Below are 23,225 nucleotides of genomic sequence, written 5' to 3' on the forward strand. Positions count from 1 at the left end.
AAACCTGCAGTTTGAGTGTTTGTTGCAGCTCGTTCCAGTCGCTAGCTATAGCAAGCTGAAAAGACAAGCGACTCAGGGATGTGTGCGCTTTGGGGACATTTAACAGAATGTGACTGGCAGAACAGGTGTTGTATGTGGAGGATGAGGGCTGCAGTAGATATCTCAGATAAGGGGGAGTGAGGCCTAAGACGGTTTTATAAATAAGCATCAACCAGTGGGTCTTGCGACGGGTATATAGAGATGACCAGTTTACAGAAGAGTATAGAGTGCACTGATGTGTCCTATAAGGAGCATTGGTGGCAAATCTTATGGCCGAATGGTAAAGAACATCTAGCTGCTCGAGAGCACCCTTACCTGCCGATCTATAAATGATGTCTCCGTAATCTAGCATGGGTAGGATGGTCATCTGAATCAGGGTTAGTTTGGCAGCTGGGGGTGAAAGAGGAGCGATTACTATAGAGGAAACCAAGTCTAGATTTAAATTCAGCCAGCAGCTTTGATATGTGCTGATTTGAAAAACAGTGTACCATTTAGCCATACTCCCAGGTACTTGTATGAAGTGACTAAATCAAGCTCTAAACCCTCAGAGGTAGTAATCACACCTGTGGGGTGAAGGGCATTCTTCTTACCAAACAACATGACCTTTGTTTTGGAGCTGTTCAGAACAAGGTTAAGGGCAGAGAAGGCTTGTTGGACACAAAGAAAGCTTTGTTGTAGAGCATTTAATACAACATCCAGGGAGGGGCTAGCTGACTTTAAGACTGCATATGAATGGATGAGAGAGTGGATGAGAGAGCTTCCTACTGCCTGAGCTATGTTGTTGATGTACATTGAGAAGAGTGTGGGGCCTAGGATTGAGCCTTGGGGTACACCCTTGGTGACAGGCAGTGGCTGAGATAGCAGATGTTCTGACTTTATGCGCTGCACACTTTGAGAGCGGTAGTTAGCAAACCAGGCCAAAGGACCCATCAGAGACACCAATACTCCTTAACCGGCCCACAAGAATGGAATGGTGTACCACATCGAGAAACACCAATACTCCTTAACCGGCCCACAAGAATGGAATGGTGTACCAATACGAAAGCTTTGGCCAAGTCAATTAAAATAGCAGCACAACATTGCTTAGTATCAAGGGCAATGGTGACATCATTGAGGACCTTTAAGGTTGTCGTGACACATCCATAACCTGAGCAGAAACCAGATTGCATACCAGAGAGAATACTATAGACATCAAGAAAGCCAGTCAGTTGATTATTGACAGGTTTTTCCAACACTTTTGATAAACAGGGCTAAATAGAAATAGGCCTATAACAGTTAGGATCAGCTTGATCTCCCCCTTTTAAAGAAATGACAAATCGTGGCTGCCTTCCAAGCAGTAGGAACCTCCTCAGAGAGGAGAGTCAGGTTAAAAAGGTCAGAGAAAGGCTTGGCGATTTATAGGGGCAGCAACCTTAAAGAAGAAAGGGTCTAAACCATCTGACCCAGATGTTATTTGGGTCAAGTTTAAGGAGCCCCTTTAGCACCTTGGAGTAAGGGACGCCCTGCAGGGAGAAACTTTGTAGCAGGGCTAGGGAGGAGCATCCGGGCGAGACGCATTAGAAGGCGTGGGAGATGAGGAAATGTTTGACGGGCAAGGAGGCGTGGCTGAGTCAAATAGGAATCCTGACTTAATGAAGTGGTGATTTAAAGAGCTCAGCCATGTGCTTCTTCTTATTAACAACCACATCAACTTTTAAGGGACATGCACAGCTGTGAGGAGGAGGGTTAATTCTCCAGCTCTTTAACCGTTTTCCAGACCTTCTTGGGGTTAGACCCACAGGGAGAGAACTGCTACTTAAAGTAACTAACTTTGTCCTTCCGGATAGCCTGAGGGAAAAATAGAAATAGGCATATAACAGTTAGGATCAGCTTGATCTCCCCTTTAAATTAAGGATGAACTGTGGCTGCCTTCCACAGAAACCTTAAAGATGAAAGGGTCTAAACCATCTGACTAACTAACTTGGCCTTCCGGATAGCCGGAGTACACTTATTCCTCTTTTGCTTGATCGAGAGCCAGTCAGCCTGAGTGTGTGTGCCGAGCCTTTTGCCAAATTGAATTTTTGAGGTGGAGTAACTCTGCAAGATCACAGTCGAACCAGGGGCTGAACCTGTTTTTAATTCTCATTTTCTTTATGGGGGCGCGTTTGTTAACAATATCACTGAAAATATATATTTTTTTAAGTTCCAAGCGTCTTCGACAGAGGGGATCAAGCTGATTCTATACCATTTTACAGAGGCGAGATCATGAAGGAAGGCTTGCTCATTATTTATTTTTTAGCAAGCGTCTTTGACAAATCAGGACAGGTCGTTTCACTGAGTAGCCATTAAGAACACAGGCTGTAAAACAGTGATCTCTAAGGTCATTACAGAAAACACCAGACTGATACCTATCAGGATTATTTGTGAGGTTCAGGAGGAGTGAGGAGAGTAGCCTTTTCTGGGTGTTTGGAGTCATACCTTGTGGGATTGGTACTAACCTGAGAAAGATTTAGGGTGTCCCATTGCTTTAGGACTTGGTCAGGTGGTTTAAACATGTCCCAGTTTAGGTCATCAAGCAGGACAAATTCAGACTTAGTGTAAGGGGCCAGGAGAGAGCTTGGGGCAGGTAGGGTACAGGCCGGTGATGATGGAGGACGATAGCGCCCAGAAACAGTCAACAAAGAGCTATTTGAAAGTGTAATGCTTAAAACCAGCAAATCAAATTGTTTGGGGACCGACTTGGTGGAGACAACTGAGCACTGAAGGTGATCCTTGGTAAAGATTGCCACTCCCACACCTTTGGAAGATCTGTCTTGCCAAAGAAGGCTATAACTAGAAAGGTTAACATCAGTATTCAAAACACTATTTCTTAACCACGTCTCAGTAATGACCAACACATCTGGATTGGAGCTTTGAACTCACACTTTCAATTGGTAAATTTGAGGTAATAAGCTTCTGGTGTTAAAGTGCAGAAGACCCAGGCTTTTATGAGAGCAGAAATCAGTGAAGCAGATATCAGAGCTCAAATCAGAATTGGAGCTAGCAACAGTACATTCACATTTCCAGATATCATCAACAGTATTACAATCAGGGCACGGCAGAGGACAAGGAGAGCTCTGCAGTGCTGATTTATGACATCTGAATGTGCATCAGATGGCAACAAGATCATATTATACAGCAATTTCATCAGGTAACATGAATACAAAGCCAGCGAGAGGTGGTTAGAAGAGGATGGGAGGCCAAAACTCTGTGTAACCAATATAGAGTCAGAATCCTGAGTGTGGGAACAAACAGACTGTCCCACAGATGGGTAAACAAGAAAGTTCATAGTCAACAATGCATGCAGGAGTCATGAGGCAAATAGCAAAATGCACAAGATAAAAATACACAACGACTTGGGGCTAGCCATTGTAAGTTCAGAATCACCCCTACCTTGTCACAACACAACTGCTTGTCTTAAACACATTAAGAAGGAAAGAATTGCAACTATTTAACTTTTAAGAAGGCACACCTGTTAATTGAAATACATTCCAGGTGACTACCTCCTATGGCCGATTGAGAGAATGCCAAGAGTGTGTAAAGCTGTCAAGGTAAAGGGTTTTGAAGACTTTGAATAATCTCAAATATAAAATACACTGCTCAAAAAAATAAAGGGAACACTTAAACAACACAATGAAACTCCCAAGTTAATCACACTTCTGTGAAATCAAACTGTCCACTTAGGAAGCAACACTGATTGACAATCAGTTTCACATGCTGTTGTGCAAATGGAATAGACATCAGGTGGAAATTATAGGCAATTAGCAAGACACCCCCAATAAAGGAGTGTTTCAGCAGGTGGTGACCACAGACCATTTCTCAGTTCCTATGCTTCCTGGCGGATGTTTTGGTCACTTTTGAATGCTGGCGGTGCTTTCACTCTAGTGGAAGCATGAGACGGAGTCTACAACCCACACAAGTGGCTCAGGTAGTGCAGCTCATCCAGGATGGCACATCAATGCGAGCTGTGGCAAGAAGGTTTGCTGTGTCTGTCAGCGTAGTGTCCAGAGCATGGAGGCGCTACCTGGAGACAGGCCAGTACATCAGGAGACGTGGAAGAGGCCGTAGGACGGCAACAACCCAGCAGCAGGACCGCTACCTACGCCTTTGTGCAAGGAGGAGCAGGAGGAGCACTGCCAGAGCCCTACAAAATGACCTCAAGCAGGCCACAAATGTGCATGCGTCTGCTCAAACGGTCAGAAACAGACTCCATGAGGGTGGTATGAGGGCCCGATGTCCACAGGTGGGGGTTGTGCTTACAGCCCAACACCGTGCAGGACGTTTGGCATTTGCCAGAGAACACCAAGATTGGCAAATTCGCCACTGGCGCCCTGTGCTCTTCACAGATGAAAGCAGGTTCACACTGAGCACGTGACAGACGTGACAGAGTCTGGAGACGCCGTGGAGAACGTTCTGCTGCCTACAACATCCTCCAGCATGACTGGTTTGGCGGTGGGTCAGTCATGGTGTGGGGTGGCATTTCTTTGGGGGGCCGCACAGCCCTCCATGTGCTCGCCAGAGGTAGCTTGACTGTCATTAGGTACCGAGATGAGATCCTTAGACCCCTTGTGAGACCATATGCTGGTGCGGTTGGCCCTGGGTTCCTCCTAATGCAAGACAATGCTAGACCTCATGTGGCTGGAGTGTGTTCGCAGTTCCTGCAAGAGGAAGGCATTGATGCTATGGACTGGCCCACCAGTTCCCCAGACCTGAATCCAATTGAGCACATCTGGGACATCATGTCTCGCTCCATCCACCAACACCACGTTGTACCACAGACTGTCCAGGAGTTGGCGGATGCTTTAGTCCAGGTCTGGAAGGAGATCCCTCAGGAGACCATCCGCCACCTCATCAGGAGCATGCCCAGGCGTTGTAGGGAGGGCATACAGGCACATGGAGGCCACACACACTACTGACCCTCATTTTGACATGTTTTAAGGACATTAGATCAAAGTTGGATCAGCCTGTAGTGTGGTTTTCCACTTTAATCCAGACCTCCTTAGGTTGACCCGAGCTGACAAGGTACAAATCTGTCGTTCTGCCCCTGAACAGGCAGTTAACCCACTGTTCCCAGGCCGTCATTGAAAATAAGTATTTGTTCTTAACTGACTTGCCTGGTTAAATAAAGTTCAAATAAATAAAATAAAGTGTGCTGGGACCGGTCCCAGCACACTGTGGACTACACTGGGACTGGTCCCAGCACACTTTATTTTATTTATTTTACCTTTATTTAACCAGGCAAGTCAGTCCACAGTGAGCTGGGACAGGTCCCAGTGTAGTCCACAGTGTGCTGGGACAGGAGAGGGTCTCCTGGTCTAGTCCACAGTGTGTTGGGACTGGTGCCAGTGTAGTCCACAGTGTGCTGGGATAGGTCCCAGTGCAGACCACAGTGAGCTGGGACAGGTCCCAGTGCAGTCCACAGTAAGCTGGGACAGGTCCCAGTGTAGTCCACAGTGAGCTGGGACAGGTCCCAGTGTAGTCCACAGTGTGCTGGGACAGGAGAGATATTTTGGCAGAGCTCAGTGTTCGCAATACCCAGACTACCACATCTTGCAGTGTGGGCATTTTGGTTTAATGCAGTGGTCATCAACCTGTCCGTCACGATCGACTGGTCGATCTTCAGGGCATTCTTAGTTGATCACCAAACATTTCTATAGAAAAGTCAACAATAAAGTCTGAGTACTTTAAATCATTGGTGTTGCTCTGTTGGTGGCAGGTGCACTTGATTCAGAAGCCCTGTTGGCGGTAGTTGCACTTGATTCATATGCCCTGTTGGCGGTAGGTGCACTTGATTCAGAAGCCCTGTTGGCGGTAGGTGCACTTGATTCAGAAGCCCTGTTGGCGGTAGGTGCACTTGATTCAGAAGCCCTGTTGGCGGTAGGTGCACTTGATTCAGAAGCCCTGTTGGCGGTAGGTGCACTTGATTCAGAAGCCCTGTTGGCGGTAGGTGCACTTGATTCAGAAGCCCTGTTGGCGGTAGGTGCACTTGATTCAAAAGCCATGTTGGCGGTAGGTGCACTTGATTCAGAAGCCCTGTTGGCGGTGGGTGCACCTGATTCAGAAGCCCTGTTGACGGTGGGTGCACTTGATTCAGAAGCCCTGTAGGTGGTAGGTGCACCTGATTCAGAAGCCCTGTTGGCGGTGGGTGCACTTGATTCAGAAGCCCTGTTGGCGGTAGTTGCACTTGATTCAGAAGCCCTGCGCACAGGGTAGGCAGTGTTCCCATTTTGACCGGGAAATCTGTGGAGTTTGTCTACTGCGCTGCCCAATCGGATTGCTCAAATCACAGTCCCTACAGCTTCCACGACCCCGGCCACAGCAAAGTTTGATACTATCCTACGTGAGATTTCACAACTTTTAAAACCATGACCACAGAGAGACTGTCATAGAATACAGCAAAGCGCTGCTGTTTTTAGTTCATGTCTACGTTTTTATTCAACACTTATTAAAAACATAATGCGCTTCTCCCTACTTCTACTCGTGCTGCAATGAATGAGTAGCCAGGTGTATCGATAGCCCTTCATTTTTATTATAATTAGCAACTCGTCATGTCTATTTTAATATCAAGGAATATTTCACTTTCTCTGGTCATAGGAACAACATGAATTTGTGGATGAGGCAGATGTGTTGCGACTCAAGTTTCGCCACCAGGTGGAAGACTGAGTCCCCTCTCTCTGGTCAGTCTCACGGGAGGAAAAGGAGAGAGCAGGGACCGTGAGAGGTGGACCCTCTGTTGCTCTCTCTCTCCCTCTGCAGAAAATAATGCCATGTTCAAGACAACTGGGAACTCGGAGAAAAAACTAGATCCGACTGGGAAAAATAGTTTTGATCGGTCATCCAACTTGGTATTCTGGCATCTTTCTAGAGCTCTGACGTTCTCACTTGTCTTGAACGCATCATGACCAGATGCAGGTATCATCAATTGTGCCTCGCAAGTGCTGCACCAACTGATCTATTTTGTTATCAAAGCTCGAGTTTTGAAATATATGGTTTGAGAAGAACTGTTATGTGTGCTCCCTCTCTGGCCTCTAGGTCACCAGTAGAGGTCGACCAATTATGATATTATGATTATTATTATGATATTTATTTAGTCTGCCTGGGAGCAAGACATCCTGGTCTGTGACGGGGCTGGTTTTCTTTTTGTAATCCGTGATAGACTGTAGACCCTGCCACATGCCTCTTGTGTCTGAGCCGTTGAATTGAGATTCTACTTTGTCTCTATACTGACGCTTAGCTTGTTTGATTGCCTTGCGGAGGGAATAGCTACACTGTTTGTATTCGGTCATGTTTCCGGTCACCTTGCCCTGATTAAAAGCAGTGGTTCGCGCTTTCAGTTTCACGCGAATGCTGCCATCAATCCACGGTTTCTGGTTTGGGAATGTTTTAATCGTTGCTATGGGAACGACATCTTCAACGCAAGTTCTAATGAACTCGCACACCGAATCAGCGTATTCGTCAATGTTGTTGTCTGACACAATATGAAACATATCCCAGTCCACGTGATGGAAGCAGTCTTGGAGTGTGGAATCAGATTGGTCGGACCAGCGTTGGACAGACCTCAGCGTGGGAGCTTCTTGTTTTAGTTTCTGTCTGTAGGCAGGGATCAACAAAATGGAGTCGTGGTCAGCTTTTCCGAAAGGAGGGCGGGGCAGGGCCTTATATGCGTCACGGAATTTAGAATAGCAATGATCCAAGGTTTTGCCAGACCTGGTTGCGCAATCGATATGCTGATACAATTTAGGGAGTCTTGTTTTCAGATTAGCCTTGTTAAAATCCCCAGCTACAATGAATGCAGCCTCCGGATAAATGGTTTCCAGTTTGCAAAGAGTTAAATAAAGTTCGTTCAGAGCCATCGATGTGTCTGCTTGGTGGGGAAGATATATACGGCTGTGATTATAATCGAAGAGAATTCTCTTGGTAGATAATGCGGTCTATATTTGATTGTGAGGAATTCTAAATCAGGTGAACAGAAGGATTTGAGTTCCTGTATGTTGTTGTGGCCACACCACGTCTCGTTAGCCATAAGGCATACGCCCCCACGATCTGCTTCGCGAAAGTCATATTCTTGGTCGTACTGATGGTGAGTTGACGCTGCTCTTATATTCAGTAGTTCTTCTCGACTGTATGAAATGAAACCTAAGATGACCTGGGGTACTAATGTAAGAAATAACACGTAAAAAAACTAAAAACTGCATAGTTTCCTAGGAACGCGAAGCGAGGCGGCCATCTCTGTCGGCGCCGGAAGTTATCGAAGCAGCGTTACCCATGCAGAGCAAGGGGAACAACTATTAGAAAGCTCAGAGCGAGTGACTTTTGAAACGCTATTAACGCGCTAGCCATTTCACTTCGGGTACACCAGCCTCATCTCTGGAGTTGATGGGCTTGAAGTCATAAACAGGGCAATGCTTGACGCACAACGAAGAGCTGCTGGCAAAACGCACGAAAGTGCTGTTTGAATGAATGTTTACGCACCTGCTTCTGCCTACCACCGCTCAGTCAGATACTTAGATACTTGTATGCTTGTATGCTCAGTCAGATTATATGCAACGCAGGACACGCTAGATAATATCTAGTAATATCATCAACCATGTGTAGTTAACTAGTGATTATGATTGATTGTTTATAAGATAAGTTTAATGCTAGCTAGAAACTTACCTTGGCTTGCTGCATTCGCGTAACAGTCAGTCTCCTTGTGGAGTGCAACGAGAGAGAGGCAGGTCGTTATTGCGTTGGACTAGTTAACTGTAACGTTGCAAGATTGGATCCCCCGAGCTGACAAGGTGAAAATCTGTCGTTCTGCCCCTGAATGAGGCAGTTAACCCACTGTTCCTAGGCCGTCATTGAAAATAAGAATGTGTTCTTAACTGACTTGCCTAGCTAAATAAAGGTAGAATAAAGGTGTAAAAATAAAAATATGAAAAAATGGGCAAATCGGCGCCCTTAAAATACAGATTTCCGATTGTTATGAAAACTTGAAATCGGACCTAATTAATCAGCCATTCCGATTAATCGGTCGACCTCTAGCCAATATATGTCACTCCGTTTGGTTACTTCCCCAGACGTCATTGTTTCAGTTTCTTGTCTGTGCGTTGTTCGTGTTTCTTGTTTTATTCATTAAATTATGCACTCCCTGAATTTGCTTCCTGACTTTCAGCGCATATCGTTATAGAATGATGCCTCACCAAATGGAAGCATCAGGGAGTGTTTTTTTGTTTTGGAGGTGATGTAGGGTCCGGGTGTTAGAACCGGAGCTGCCTGGGAGGCCTCAGCAGCTTTGTCGGGTTCCCCTGCCTCAGCTGGCTCGACGGGTTCCCCTGCCTCAGCTGGCTCGACGGGTTCCCCTGCCTCAGCTGGCTCGACGGGCTGCCATGCCTCAGCTGGCTCGACGGGTTCCCCTGCCTCTGCGGGCTCGACGGGTTCCCCTGCCTCAGCGGGCTCGACGGGTTCCCCTGCCTCAGCGGGCTCGACGGGTTCCCCTGCCTCAGCTGAGTGAACAGGTTCCCGTGCCTTGACCGAGGCAGCTGAGGAAGTCTCAGCCGGCTCATCAGTCTCTCACGCCTCAGCCGGGTTCGTCAGGTTCCCGCGCCTTAGCAGAGTTGTCCGCTCCTGATCCCCAGGATCGTCGTCTTGGTCGGTGTCCTGCGGCCGGGGAGGGGGTACTGTCACGTTGTGCTCCCGCTCCCTCTCACCAGGCTGCTCATTAAGGCGCACACCTGTCACCATCGTTACGCGCATCTGCACATTTTGACACTCACCTGGACAACCTCCTTATTGTCTGTCCGTTCCTTCCCAGACGTTCCTTCCCCAGACGTCATTGTTTATGTTTCTTGTCTGTGCGTATTTCTTGTTTTGTTCATTAAATTATGCACTCCCTGAACTTGCTTCCCGACTCTCAGAGCACATCATTATAAGAACAATATTGGCAGGCCAGGTATATGTCCAATATGCTGTGATAATGTATTAGACCTACTGCACAAACCCCATTCCTACAGATCCGTTTTTATTAGGTTCATGTTCAAAAATATATATATCTGAGCGGTAGTTCTCGGCTTGCTGTGAAAGTGATCTTGACTCAGAAAAGTTTATTTGGATGGTGTATCAATATACCCTGTCATTACAAAGTGTAATTAAAACTTCACCATGCTCAAAGGGATATTCATCTGCTTTTTACAATTTTTACACATCTACCAATCAGTGCCCCTCTTTGCGAGGCATTCGAAAACCTCCCTGGTCTTTGTAGTTTAATCTGTGCTTGAAATTCACTACTCGATTGAGTGTCCTAACAGATAATTGTATATGCGGGGTACAGAGATAGGGTAGTCATTCAAAAATGATTGAACACTGAATGAGTCCATTATTATGAAACTTGTTAAGCACATTTTTACTCCTGAACCTATTTAGGCTTGCTATAACAAAGGGGTTGAAAACTTATTGACTGAAGACATTGCAGCTATTTTTTTCTTCTTAATTTCAAAAAAATAATTGACAAAAAATCCACTTTGACATTATGGGGTATTGTGTGTAGGCCAGTGACACATCTCAATTTAATCCATTTTAAATTCAGTCTGTAACACAACAAATGTGCAAAAAGTAAAGGGTAAAGTACTTTCTGAAGGCACTGAATGACCTCATCTTGTTAGGACAAGTTGACTGAGTGAGTAATGTAAAAAACAAATATTAATCCAGGTTAACACAAAGACACACCCTCAGATGAGAGAGAACACAAAACCGAAACCTTCAATAATCTTGTTTTAGAACTGTAGAACCGACTGGATGTACAATAATCGAAATCTTGTTGTCTGTCTGCCTGTTGCTGCAGTGGTGAGGGTTGTTGTCTGTCTGTTGCTGCAGTGGTGAGGGTTGCTGTCTGTCTGTCTGTTGCTGCAGTGGTGAGGGTTGTTGTCTGTCTGTTGCTGCAGTGGTGAGGGTTGTTGTCTGCCTGTTGCTGCAGTGGTGAGGGTTGTCTGTCTGTTGCTGCAGTGGTGAGGGTTGTTTTCTGTTGCTGCAGTGGTGAGGGTTGTTTTCTGTTGCTGCAGTGGTGAGGGTTGTTGTGTCTGTTACTGCAGTGGTGAGGGTTGCTGTCTGTTGCTGCAGTGGTGAGGGTTGTCTGTCTGTTGCTGCAGTGGTGAGGGTTGTTTTCTGTTGCTGCAGTGGTGAGGGTTGTTTTCTGTTGCTGCAGTGGTGAGGGTTGTTTTCTGTTGCTGCAGTGGTGAGGGTTGTTGTGTCTGTTACTGCAGTGGTGAGGGTTGTTTTCTGTTGCTGCAGTGGTGAGGGTTGTTTTCTGTTGCTGCAGTGGTGAGGGTTGTTGTCTGTCTGTTGCTGCAGTGGTGAGGGTTGCTGTCTGTCTGTTGCTGCAGTGGTGAGGGTTGTTGTCTGTCTGTCTGTTGCTGCAGTGGTGAGGGTTGTTGTCTGTCTGTTGCTGCAGTGGTGAGGGTTGTTGTCTGCCTGTTGCTGCAGTGGTGAGGGTTGTCTGCCTGTTGCTGCAGTGGTGAGGGTTGTTTTCTGTTGCTGCAGTGGTGAGGGTTGTTTTCTGTTGCTGCAGTGGTGAGGGTTGTTTTCTGTTGCTGCAGTGGTGAGGGTTGTTTTCTGTTGCTGCAGTGGTGAGGGTTGTTTTCTGTTGCTGCAGTGGTGAGGGTTGTTTTCTGTTGCTGCAGTGGTGAGGGTTGTTGTGTCTGTTACTGCAGTGGTGAGGGTTGCTGTCTGTTGCTGCAGTGGTGAGGGTTGTTGTCTGTCTGTCTGTTGCTGCAGTGGTGAGGGTTGCTGTCTGTTGCTGCAGTGGTGAGGGTTGCTGTCTGTCTGTCTGTTGCTGTAGTGGTGAGGGTTGTTTTCTGTTGCTGCAGTGGTGAGGGTTGCTGTCTGTCTGCCTGTTGCTGCAGTGGTGAGGGTTGCTGTCTGTCTGCCTGTTGCTGCAGTGGTGAGGGTTGCTGTCTGTCTGCCTGTTGCTGCAGTGGTGAGGGTTGCTGTCTGTCTGTCTGTTGCTACAGTGGTGAGGGTTGCTGTCTGTCTGTCTGTTGCTGCAGTGGTGAGGGTTGTTGTCTGTTGCTGCAGTGGTGAGGGTTGTTGTCTGCCTGTTGCTGCAGTGGTGAGGGTTGTTGTCTGCCTGTTGCTGCAGTGGTGAGGGTTGCTGTCTGTTGCTGCAGTGGTGAGGGTTGTTGTCTGCCTGTTGCTGCAGTGGTGAGGGTTGCTGTCTGTCTGTCTGTTGCTGCAGTGGTGAGGGTTGCTGTCTGTCTGTCTGTTGCTGCAGTGGTGAGGGTTGCTGTCTGTCTGCCTGTTGCTGCAGTGGTGAGGGTTGTTGTCTGTCTGCCTGTTGCTGCAGTGGTGAGGGTTGCTGTCTGTCTGCCTGTTGCTGCAGTGGTGAGGGTTGCTGTCTGTCTGCCTGTTGCTGCAGTGGTGAGGGTTGCTGTCTGTCTGCCTGTTGCTGCAGTGGTGAGGGTTGTTGTCTGTCTGTCTGTTGCTGCAGTGGTGAGGGTTGCTGTCTGTTGCTGCAGTGGTGAGGGTTGCTGTCTGTCTGTCTGTCTGTTGCTGCAGTGGTGAGGGTTGCTGTCTGTTGCTGCAGTGGTGAGGGTTGCTGTCTGTCTGTCTGTTGCTGCAGTGGTGAGGGTTGCTGTCGGTCTGTCTATTGCTGCAGTGGTGGGGGTTGTTGTCCTGTCTGTTGCTACAGTGGCGAGGGTTGTAGTCTGATGGCGAGGGTTCTAGTCTGATGGATGGTGAGTTTACAACATTTATGTTCTATCTTCCTCTCAGAGCCATTTTCCAGGGAGGAAGTCAGCAGAATATTCCCAACTGGAGAGCCAACCTGCCCAACAGGACAACAACACCACTGCAAGGTGAGCATCTCTCATTAATATCCCTGCAGTTATACAGTTACACTACATTGCTGTCTGTGGAAAGTTGCTCTCATAGCAATCCAGAAATTTCAACTGGAGTGTTCAAGTTTTGTCTCGCCCTGTGAAACGGATGATCGTCTTAATGTAGCATGTAATGTAGCATGGCTGTAACCCTGTCAGACCAGTGGTACGTAATGTAGCATGGCTTTAGCCCTGTCAGACCAGTGGTACGTAATGTAGCATGGCTGTAGCCCTGTCAGACCAGTGGTATGTAATGTAGCATGGCTGTAGCCCTGTCAGACCAGTGGTACGTAATGTAGCATGTAATGTAGCATGGCTGTAGCCCTGTCAGACCAGTGGTACGTAATGTAGCATGGCTGTAGCCCTGTCAGACCAGTGGTATGTAATGTAGCATGGCTGTAGTCCTGTCAGACCAGTGGTACGTAATGTAGCATGGCTGTAGTCCTGTCAGACCAGTGGTACGTAATGTAGCATGGCTGTAACCCTGTCAGACCAGTGGTACGTAATGTAGCATGTAATGTAGCATGGCTGTAGCCCTGTCAGACCAGTGGTACGTAATGTAGCATGGCTGTAGCCCTGTCAGACCAGTGGTACGTAATGTAGCATGGCTGTAGCCCTGTCAGACCAGTGGTACGTAATGTAGCATGGCTGTAGCCCTGTCAGACCAGTGGTACGTAATGTAGCATGGCTGTAGCCCTGTCAGACCAGTGGTACGTAATGTAGCATGGCTGTAGTCCTGTCAGACCAGTGGTACGTAATGTAGCATGGCTGTAGCCCTGTCAGACCAGTGGTACGTAATGTAGCATGGCTGTAGTCCTGTCAGACCAGTGGTACGTAATGTAGCATGGCTGTAGTCCTGTCAGACCAGTGGTACGTAATGTAGCATGGCTGTAGTCCTGTCAGACCAGTGGTACGTAATGTAGCATGGCTGTAGCCCTGTCAGACCAGTGGTACGTAATGTAGCATGGCTGTAGTCCTGTCAGACCAGTGGTACGTAATGTAGCATGGCTGTAGTCCTGTCAGACCAGTGGTACGTAATGTAGCATGGCTGTAGTCCTGTCAGACCAGTGGTACGTAATGTAGCATGGCTGTAACCCTGTCAGACCAGTGGTACGTAATGTAGCATGTAATGTAGCATGGCTGTAGCCCTGTCAGACCAGTGGTACGTAATGTAGCATGGCTGTAGCCCTGTCAGACCAGTGGTATGTAATGTAGCATGGCTGTAGCCCTGTCAGACCAGTGGTATGTAATGTAGCATGGCTGTAGCCCTGTCAGACCAGTGGTACGTAATGTAGCATGTAATGTAGCATGGCTGTAGCCCTGTCAGACCAGTGGTACGTAATGTAGCATGGCTGTAGCCCTGTCAGACCAGTGGTACGTAATGTAGCATGGCTGTAGCCCTGTCAGACCAGTGGTACGTAATGTAGCATGGCTGTAGCCCTGTCAGACCAGTGGTACGTAATGTAGCATGGTTGTAACCCAGCTGTGACAACACACACAGTTGCTCCTTGGCCCGGCAGGCTGCTCATATGTCAACATCAGACCTTCGGCTAGACAAGACCGGTCCGTCTGCTGCAGGCATGTGGCTCATTAGCTCTCTACTAGACCCCCAAAATGGCCATTGTTCGGTTCAGCGTGGGAATCTGAAATATCATAGCCATTCGTGATCACGCTCTCCGCAGCCAATGTGAGTAAGACCTTTAAACAAGTCAACATTCACAAAGCCGCAGGGCCAGACAGATTACCAGGATGTGTACTCTGAGCATGCACGGACCAACTGGCAAGTGACTTCACTGACATTTTCAACCACTCCCTGTCCGAGTCTGTAATACCAAACTGGTTCAAGCAGACCACCATAGTCCCTGTGCCCAAGAACACTAAGGTAACCTGCCAAAATGACTACTGACCTGTGGCACTCACGTCTGTAGCCATGAAGTGCTTTGAAAGGCTGGTCATGGCTCACATCAACAACATCATCCCAGAAACCCTAGACCCACTCCAATTTGCATACCGCTCCAACAGATCCACAGATGATGCAATCTCTATTACACTCCACACTGCCCTTTCCCACCTGGACAAAAGGAACACCTATGTGAGAATGCTATTCATTGACTACAGCTCAGCATTCAACACCATAGTACCCTCAAAGCTGAGGACCCTGGGACGAAACACCTTCCTCTGCAACTGGATCCTGGACTTCCTGACGGGCCGCCCCCAGGTGGTAAGGATAGGCAACAACATATCCACCACGCTGATCCTCAACACAGGAGCTCCCCAGGGGTGCGTGCTCAGTCCCCTCCTGTTCTCCCTGTTCATTCATGACTGCACGGCCAGGCATGACTCCAACACCGTCATTAAGTTTGCTTATGACACAGCTGTGGTAGGCCTGATCACCGACAATGATGAGACAGCCTATAGGGAGGAGGTCAGAGACCTGACCATGTGGTGCAATGACAACAACCTCTCCCTCAACATGATCAAGACAAAGGAGATGATTGTGGACTACAGGAAAAGGAGGACCGAGCACTCCCTCCATTCTCATCGACGGTGCTGTAGTGGAATATGTTGAGCGCTTCAAGTTCCTTGGTGTCCACATCACCAACAAACATAGTCCAAGCACACTAAGACAGTCATGAAGAGGGCATGACAAAACCTTTTCCCCCTCAGGAGAATGAAAAGATTTGGCATGGGTCCTCAGATCCTCAAAAGATTTTACAGCTGCACCATGGAGAGCATCCTGACTGGTTGCATCACTGCCTGGTATGGAAACTGCTCGGCCCCCTGACCGCAAGACACTACAGAGGGTAGTGCGTATGGCCCAGTTCATCACCGGGACCAAGCTTCCTGCCATCCAGGACCTCTATGCCAGGCGGTGTCAGAGAAAGGCCCTAAAAATGGTCAGACTCCAGCCACCCTAGTCATAGTCATCTCTGCTACCGCACGGCAAGCTGTACCGGAGCTCCAAGTCTAGGTCCAAGAAGCTTCTAAACAGCTTAGCCTAGTGGTTAGAGTGTTGGACTAGTAACCGGAAGGTTGCAAGTTCAAACCCCCAAGCTGACAAAGTACAAATCTGTTGTTCTGCCCCTGAACAGGCAGTTAACCCACTGTTCCTAGGCCGTCATTTGAAAATAAGAATTTGTTCTTAACTGACTTGCCTAGTTAAATAAAGGTAAAATAAATAGAGCCCTGCTATTGTTATTCTTATCTCTTACTTTTTTTCTTTAGGTATTTTCACAAAATTGCATTGTTGGTTAAGGGTTTGTAAGTAAGCGTTTCATAAGGTCTACTACACCTGTTGTATTCAGTGCATGTGACAAATAAAAAAATATTTGGTTTTGGTGCGATGTACAGTACATTCGGAAAGTATTTAGACCCTTTACTTGTTCCACGTTACAGACTTATTCTAAAATGGATTAAATAAAACTTTTCCTCATCCATCTACACACAGTAATTGGGGAGAAGGGCCTTGGTCAGGGAGGTGAACCAAGAACCTGATGGTCACTCTGACAGAGCTCCAGAGTTCCTCTCTGGAGATGGTAGAACCTTCCAGAAGGACAATCATCTCTGCAGCAATCAACCAATCAGGCCTTATTAATGGTAGAGTCGCCAGAGGGAAGCCACTCCTCAGTAAAAGGCACAACAGCCTGCTTGGAGTTTTCCAAAAGGCACCTAAAGGACCTCAGGCTTGGGTGAAGGTTCACCTTCCAACACAGCCAAGACAACGCCGGAGTTGCTTCGGAAACAAATCTCAATGTCCTTGAGTGGGCCAGCCAGAGCCCAGACTTGTACCCGATCGAACATCTCTGGAGAGAACTGAAAATAGCTGTGCAGCGTCGCTCCCCATCCAACCTGACAGCGCTTGAGAGAATCTGCGGAGAATGGGGAAAACTCCCCAAATCCAGGTGTGCCAAGCTTGTACTGAGTAAAGGGTCTGAATACTTATGTAAATGTGATTTATATAAATTTGCAAAAATGTTTTTACCTTTTTTGCTTTATCGTTATGGGGTATTGTGATGTCATTATGGGGTACTGTGATGTCATTATGGGGTATTGTGTGTAGATTGATGAGGGGGGAAAACCAATTTAATCAATTTTAGAATAAGGCTGTAACGTAAGAAAATGTTAAGTCAAATGCTTTCAGAATGCACTGTGTATATGCTGTAATAGGCTACACATGGTTAACATGTAGTGTGACACACACTGATCCTCACTTTATACTCTACATACGTAGAAGTATTTTGGTTGTGAACGTCCTCAGAGAGCCTTTGGGAGCAGGGACTGCTGCCATAATATCCATCTCCCAGAGGTCTGTTATAGGCCCGACCCCCATTTCCTTCTCAGAGCAGACATCACACAGGAGCATTTTGTCCCACAGCCTTGAACCATCAGCTTTGACATCCAAGGGTTAAAGATCTGAAATGATTGAGAAAGAACACGAGTCATCTGGGCCAGAGTGGCGTAGGAGGATAATTTATTCTCCTCTGTGACGGGGCTGTGGGAACACAAACATGTCATCAGACTGGCAGCCCACAGTTGGCAGGGAGGTTGAGTGTGTCCTGTCATGTCCTTGTTATTAGTTAGTCATCATTACTTCATTTAGCTGGTGTCAACATGACTCTGTTATGTGTATGTATACTGTGTGTGTTGTGCCATATGAACGGTGTTTGCCTATGCTTTCTCCCAGGTTGTCTGACAGATGTTGTGTTGGAGAATTCAGAGGAAGAGTGAAGAGAGAGAAGGCTCTGGAACCTCTGGAGCTGAAAGACTTCCCAGAACCCCCTCCACCCGTGACCAACGAGGAGAGCCCTGACATCAGATCCACTTCTGCCCCCTGCCCTGCCTACCACAGTCCCACATCCATCTCTTACCAGCCCCTGGAAACTGACTTCCCTCCCCCAGATGAGTCCTACACCGAGCCCAAGACCTCAATACCCCAGCTTCATATTCAGCTGCAGTCTGGTACCAGGAGGAAGGGTCCGCTCCCCCCACCCAGACAAGACCATTCAAGACATCCACAGAACACCCACTCCCAGGAGTCTCTGTCTGTCTCTCAGGGCGGAGCTTCCGCCTCCCACGCCCCGGTCTCCTCCCACTTTGCCTCTGGTCCCACCCACTCCCCAAGGGGGGATTGTGAGCAGAGCAGAGGATTGGTGGAGAGGGAGCAGGAGACGGTACACCAGGTAGTGCCATCCAATCCTGGTCCAGCCCTTCCTGCCTTGCCCAGCATGAGGTGCCATCGTTCTCCCTCTCCTCAGTTTGCTCCTCCTCAGCTGACAGACAAGCCTCCTGTCTCTCTCCAGCAGCACCATGACAACCCTGTCTCTCTCTCGGTCTGTCTGCACTATGACCAAAACAACAGGTAAGATTAGACTTCACTCTCTGATCTAGTTGGAACTATGATAGATAGACATTGGAGTTATCTAGTAAACTTCACTCTCTGATCTAGTTGGAACTATGATAGATAGACATTGGAGTTATCGGGCTGCTTGTAGCTGGTTTGAGAATTATTTAAAAGACAGAACGCAGTGTGTACTTACTGACGGCACTAAATCAGGATTTCTAGACATAACAAAAGGTGCCCCACAGGGTTCGATTCTTGGTCCTGTTCTTTTCACTATTATATGAACAGCATTGGTCTATCTGTACAAAACTGTAACTTTCATCTGTACGCATATGCCACTGTTGTATACACTACTGCCCCTATGGCAGCTCAGGCTCTGTTGACTCTTCAATCTGCTTTTACTACCTTGCAGAAAGCCTTGGTTGACCTGAAGTTGGTACTAAATGCTGGGAAAACCAAGTACATGTTATTTTCCAAATCATGTAATAATGTAGCTGATGATTTGTGCATAAGTACGTTAGATGGTGCCCTCATTGATCGTGTCTCCGCCTATAAATATCTGGGCATCTGGATTGACAAAAAGCTATCTATTAAAAAGCATGTTGACGAGTTAGTCAAGAAATGAAAAATTAAGTTGGTCGTCTTCTATAGTAACAGGGCCTTTCATTAAATAGTAGAAAACAGATCATTCAGTCTACATGTATTCCTGTTGTATATAATATCACCATAATCTACATGAGTGCAGCTACCAGTGTTTTGAAGCCCTTGGACACAATTTATTTTTTCATGTTTTATAACATCTGACAAAAATGCCACTCACCGCTGCATCCTTTATCATGAAGCAGTTAGTAGACCGGGGGAGTTAGTAGACCGGGGGAGTTTGCAGACCGGGGGAGTTTGCAGACCGGGGGAGTTTGCAGACCGGGGGAGTTTGCAGACCGGGGGAGTTTGCAGACCGGGGGAGTTTGCAGACCGGGGGAGTTGGCAGACCCGGGGTAAATCTGTTTTAAGTGTGTTTTTGCCTCTTTGTGCGGTGACATCGATAGACCAGTCGTGGAGTTCCAAGTAGCTCTAGGTAGCAACAGGCCTAGCAGGTTAGCAGAATGGGCCTTCAGCGGGCGTCGCGCCTGAGGGGCCTGTTGGAGTCCTCGGGCAGATTATGTCGGTATTCCAGTCGTAGAGGATCGCCCCGTACCGGCAGTAGAAGGGGTCCGGATATTGTAGCCCAGGAGTGGGCTTTGGTGGTAGCCCAGGAGCCCTGGCCAGGCTAGCTTCAGGCTAATTGGTGCTTGCTCCGGGATGGAAACGCTAGCCAGGAGTGGTCACCCGGGATTGCGATTAGCTAGTTGCGAAGATCCAGATGAAAATGTTCAGAGTTTGCTGCAGGAATCCGGGGATATGGGGAGAAATAGGTCCGTTGTGCTCTGGTTTGAGTCACGTTGTACGAACTGGCGAGAGCATTCCGAGCTAAAGGTTAGCTGATGACCGCTAGCAATGGTTTGCTAACTGATAGCTGGTAGGGAGTTAGCTAGTTAGCTGGCTAGCTTCAGTTGAGGGATTCCAGATCTGAAGTAACTAGAAAGACTTTAGAAAAAGCAGATCCACATCCGGTGAGGCGGGTTGCAGGAGAGGATTTAGAAGTTGAGGTTTAGGAAAATATTTTTAAAATATATGCGAAGAAAAAGATATATACAAGGGACGCCACAGGACAAAAGACAAAGACGTCTGACTGCTACGCCATCTTGGAAAATCAGGAAAAGTTGGAACTATGAGTTATCTATTTCTTATCCATTGCATAGCTGTGGTAGTCTGTACTAGTCTGCAGTGACTGGTCTACTCCTCTTCTCAGTAGTCGGTAGTAGTCTGTAGTGACTGGTCTTCTGCTCAGTAGTCTGTAGTGACTGGTCTGCTCCTCTTCTCCTTCGTAGTCAGTAGTAGTTTGTAGTGACTGGTTTGCTCCTCTTCTCCTCAGTAGTCTGTAGTGACTGGTCTGCTCCTCTTCTCCTCAGTAGTCGGTAGTAGTCTGTAAGGACTGGTCTGCTCCTCTTCTCCTCAATAGTCGGTAGTAGTCTGTAGTTACTGGTCTGCTCCTCTTCTCAGTAGTCTGTATTGGTATGTAGTAGTCGGTAGTGACTGGTCTGCTCCTCTTCTCAGTAGTCTGTAGTGGTATGTAGTAGTCGGTAGTGACTCGTCTGCTCCTCTTCTCAGTAGTCTGTAGTGGTATGTAGTAGTCTGTAGTGACTTGTCTGCTCCTCTTCTCAGTAGTCTGTAGTTACTGGTCTGCTCCTCTTCTCAGTAGTCTGTGGTGGTATATAGTAGTCGGTAGTGACTTGTCTGCTCCTCTTCTCAGTAGTCTAGTTACTGGTCTGCTCCTCTTCTCAGTAGTCTGTAGTGACTGGGCTGCTCCTCTTCTCAGTGGTATGTAGTAGTCTGTAGTTACTGGTCTGCTCCTCTTCTCAGTAGTCTGTGGTGGTATGTAGTAGTCTGTAGTTACTGGTCTGCTCCTCTTCTCAGTAGTCTGTGGTGGTATGTAGTAGTCTGTAGTTACTGGTCTGCTCCTCTTCTCAGTAGTCTGTAGTGGTATGTAGTAGTCTGTAGTTACTGGTCTGCTCCTCTTCTCAGTAGTCTGTAGTTACTGGTCTGCTCCTCTTCTCAGTAGTCTGTGGTGGTATATAGTAGTCGGTAGTGACTTGTCTGCTCCTCTTCTCAGTAGTCTAGTTACTGGTCTGCTCCTCTTCTCAGTAGTCTGTAGTGACTGGGCTGCTCCTCTTCTCAGTGGTCTGTAGTGGTATGTAGTAGTCTGTAGTTACTGGTCTGCTCCTCTTCTCAGTAGTCTGTAGTGACTGGTCTGCTCCTCTTCTCAGTGGTCTGTAGTGGTATGTAGTAGTCTGTAGTTACTGGTCTGCTCCTCTTCTCAGTAGTCTGTGGTGGTATGTAGTAGTCTGTAGTTACTGGTCTGCTCCTTCTCAGTAGTCTGTGGTGGTATGTAGTAGTCTGTAGTTACTGGTCTGCTCCTTCTCAGTAGTCTGTAGTGACTGGTCTGCTCCTCTTCTCAGTAGTCTGTGGTGGTATGTAGTAGTCTGTAGTTACTGGTCTGCTCCTCTTCTCAGTAGTCTGTGGTGGTATGTAGTAGTCTGTAGTTACTGGTCTGCTCCTTCTCAGTAGTCTGTAGTGACTGGTCTGCTCCTCTTCTCAGTAGTCTGTGGTGGTATGTAGTAGTCTGTAGTTACTGGTCTGCTCCTCTTCTCAGTAGTCTGTAGTGGTATGTAGTAGTCGGTAGTGACTGGTCTGCTCCTCTTCTCAGTAGTCTGTGGTGGTATGTAGTAGTCTGTAGTTACTGGTCTGCTCCTCTTCTCAGTAGTCTGTAGTGACTGGTCTGCTCCTCTTCTCAGTAGTCTGTGGTGGTATGTAGTAGTCTGTAGTTACTTGTCTGCTCCTCTTCTCAGTAGTCTGTAGTTACTGGTCTGCTCCTCTTCTCAGTAGTCTGTAGTGACTGGTCTGCTCCTCTTCTCTGTAGTCTGTAGTGACTCTTCTGCTCCTCTTCTCTGTAGTCTGTAGTAGTCTGTAGTTACTGGTCTGCTCCTCTTCTCAGTAGTCTGTAGTTACTGGTCTGCTCCTCTTCTCAGTAGTCTGTGGTGGTATGTAGTAGTCTGTAGTTACTGGTCTGCTCCTCTTCTCAGTAGTCTGTAGTTACTGGTCTGCTCCTCTTCTCAGTAGTCTGTGGTGGTATGTAGTAGTCTGTAGTTACTGGTCTGCTCCTCTTCTCAGTAGTCTGTAGTGACTGGTCTGCTCCTCTTCTCAGTAGTCTGTAGTGGTATGTAGTAGTCGGTAGTTACTGGTCTGCTCCTCTTCTCAGTAGTCTGTGGTGGTATGTAGTAGTCTGTAGTTACTGGTCTGCTCCTCTTCTCAGTAGTCTGTAGTGGTATGTAGTAGTCGGTAGTTACTGGTCTGCTCCTCTTCTCAGTAGTCTGTGGTGGTATGTAGTAGTCGGTAGTTACTGGTCTGCTCCTCTTCTCAGTAGTCTGTAGTGGTATGTAGTAGTCTGTAGTTACTGGTCTGCTCCTCTTCTCAGTAGTCTGTAGTTACTGGTCTGCTCCTCTTCTCAGTAGTCTGTGGTGGTATGTAGTAGTCTGTAGTTACTGGTCTGCTCCTCTTCTCAGTAGTCTGTAGTTACTGGTCTGCTCCTCTTCTCAGTAGTCTGTAGTTACTGGTCTGCTCCTCTTCTCAGTAGTCTGTGGTGGTATGTAGTAGTCTGTAGTTACTTGTCTGCTCCTCTTCTCAGTAGTCTGTAGTTACTGGTCTGCTCCTCTTCTCAGTAGTCTGTAGTTACTGGTCTGCTCCTCTTCTCAGTAGTCTGTAGTTACTGGTCTGCTCCTCTTCTCAGTAGTCTGTAGTGGTATATAGTAGTCTGTAGTTACTGGTCTGCTCCTCTTCTCAGTAGTCTGTAGTGGTATGTAGTAGTCTGTAGTGACTGGTCTGCTCCTCTTCTCAGTAGTCTGTAGTGGTATGTAGTAGTCTGTAGTTACTGGTCTGCTCCTCTTCTCAGTAGTCGGTAGTGACTGGTCTGCTCCTCTTCTCAGTAGTCTGTAGTTACTGGTCTGCTCCTCTTCTCAGTAGTCTGTAGTGGTATGTAGTAGACGGTAGTGGTATGTAGTAGTCGGTAGTGACTGGTCTGCTCCTCTTCTCCTCAGTCTCTCTGTACAATGGCTCTTATTGTTTGTCTCCATCCAGCAGCATTACCATGTGAATAACTCTTCCAACGCAGTAGCAGCATAGTTCAACAGCCTAGATCTGATGCCTTTCCAGAGCAGACCGACGTGATCTGTTACAGAGGCCGTTTGTTGCAGCTCTGAGTTGAAACATAATTGATATCATCTGTAGAGAAGAGAGCTCTGTGGCGTACCGGACATTCCAGCCATGCTGGTTTAGGGGTGAGGGGAGGAGCACCACAGCCTCTTAGCATTGCCAGGATGTTGGGC

At 47.4% G+C, this 23,225-nt stretch overlaps 1 protein-coding gene across 4 annotated transcripts in view; it reads left to right on the forward strand.

The window, feature by feature from the left end:
• The window catches only part of shroom2a (shroom family member 2a), a 134,945-nt gene that overhangs the window by 84,042 nt on the left and 27,678 nt on the right, over window positions 1-23,225 (forward strand). For 3 of the 4 annotated variants that reach the window (XM_064936256.1, XM_064936257.1, XM_064936258.1), the window contains 2 exons: window positions 12,802-12,884; window positions 17,590-18,264. In XM_064936256.1, the coding sequence (XP_064792328.1) occupies window positions 12,802-12,884; window positions 17,590-18,264 (758 nt within the window). The remainder of the gene's footprint in view (window positions 1-12,801; window positions 12,885-17,589; window positions 18,265-23,225) is intronic. The other variant, XM_064936259.1, reaches the window with a different exon arrangement.

The sequence above is a fragment of the Oncorhynchus masou genome, chromosome 24, assembly GCF_036934945.1.
Source record: "Oncorhynchus masou masou isolate Uvic2021 chromosome 24, UVic_Omas_1.1, whole genome shotgun sequence".
Taxonomy (NCBI): domain Eukaryota; kingdom Metazoa; phylum Chordata; class Actinopteri; order Salmoniformes; family Salmonidae; genus Oncorhynchus; species Oncorhynchus masou.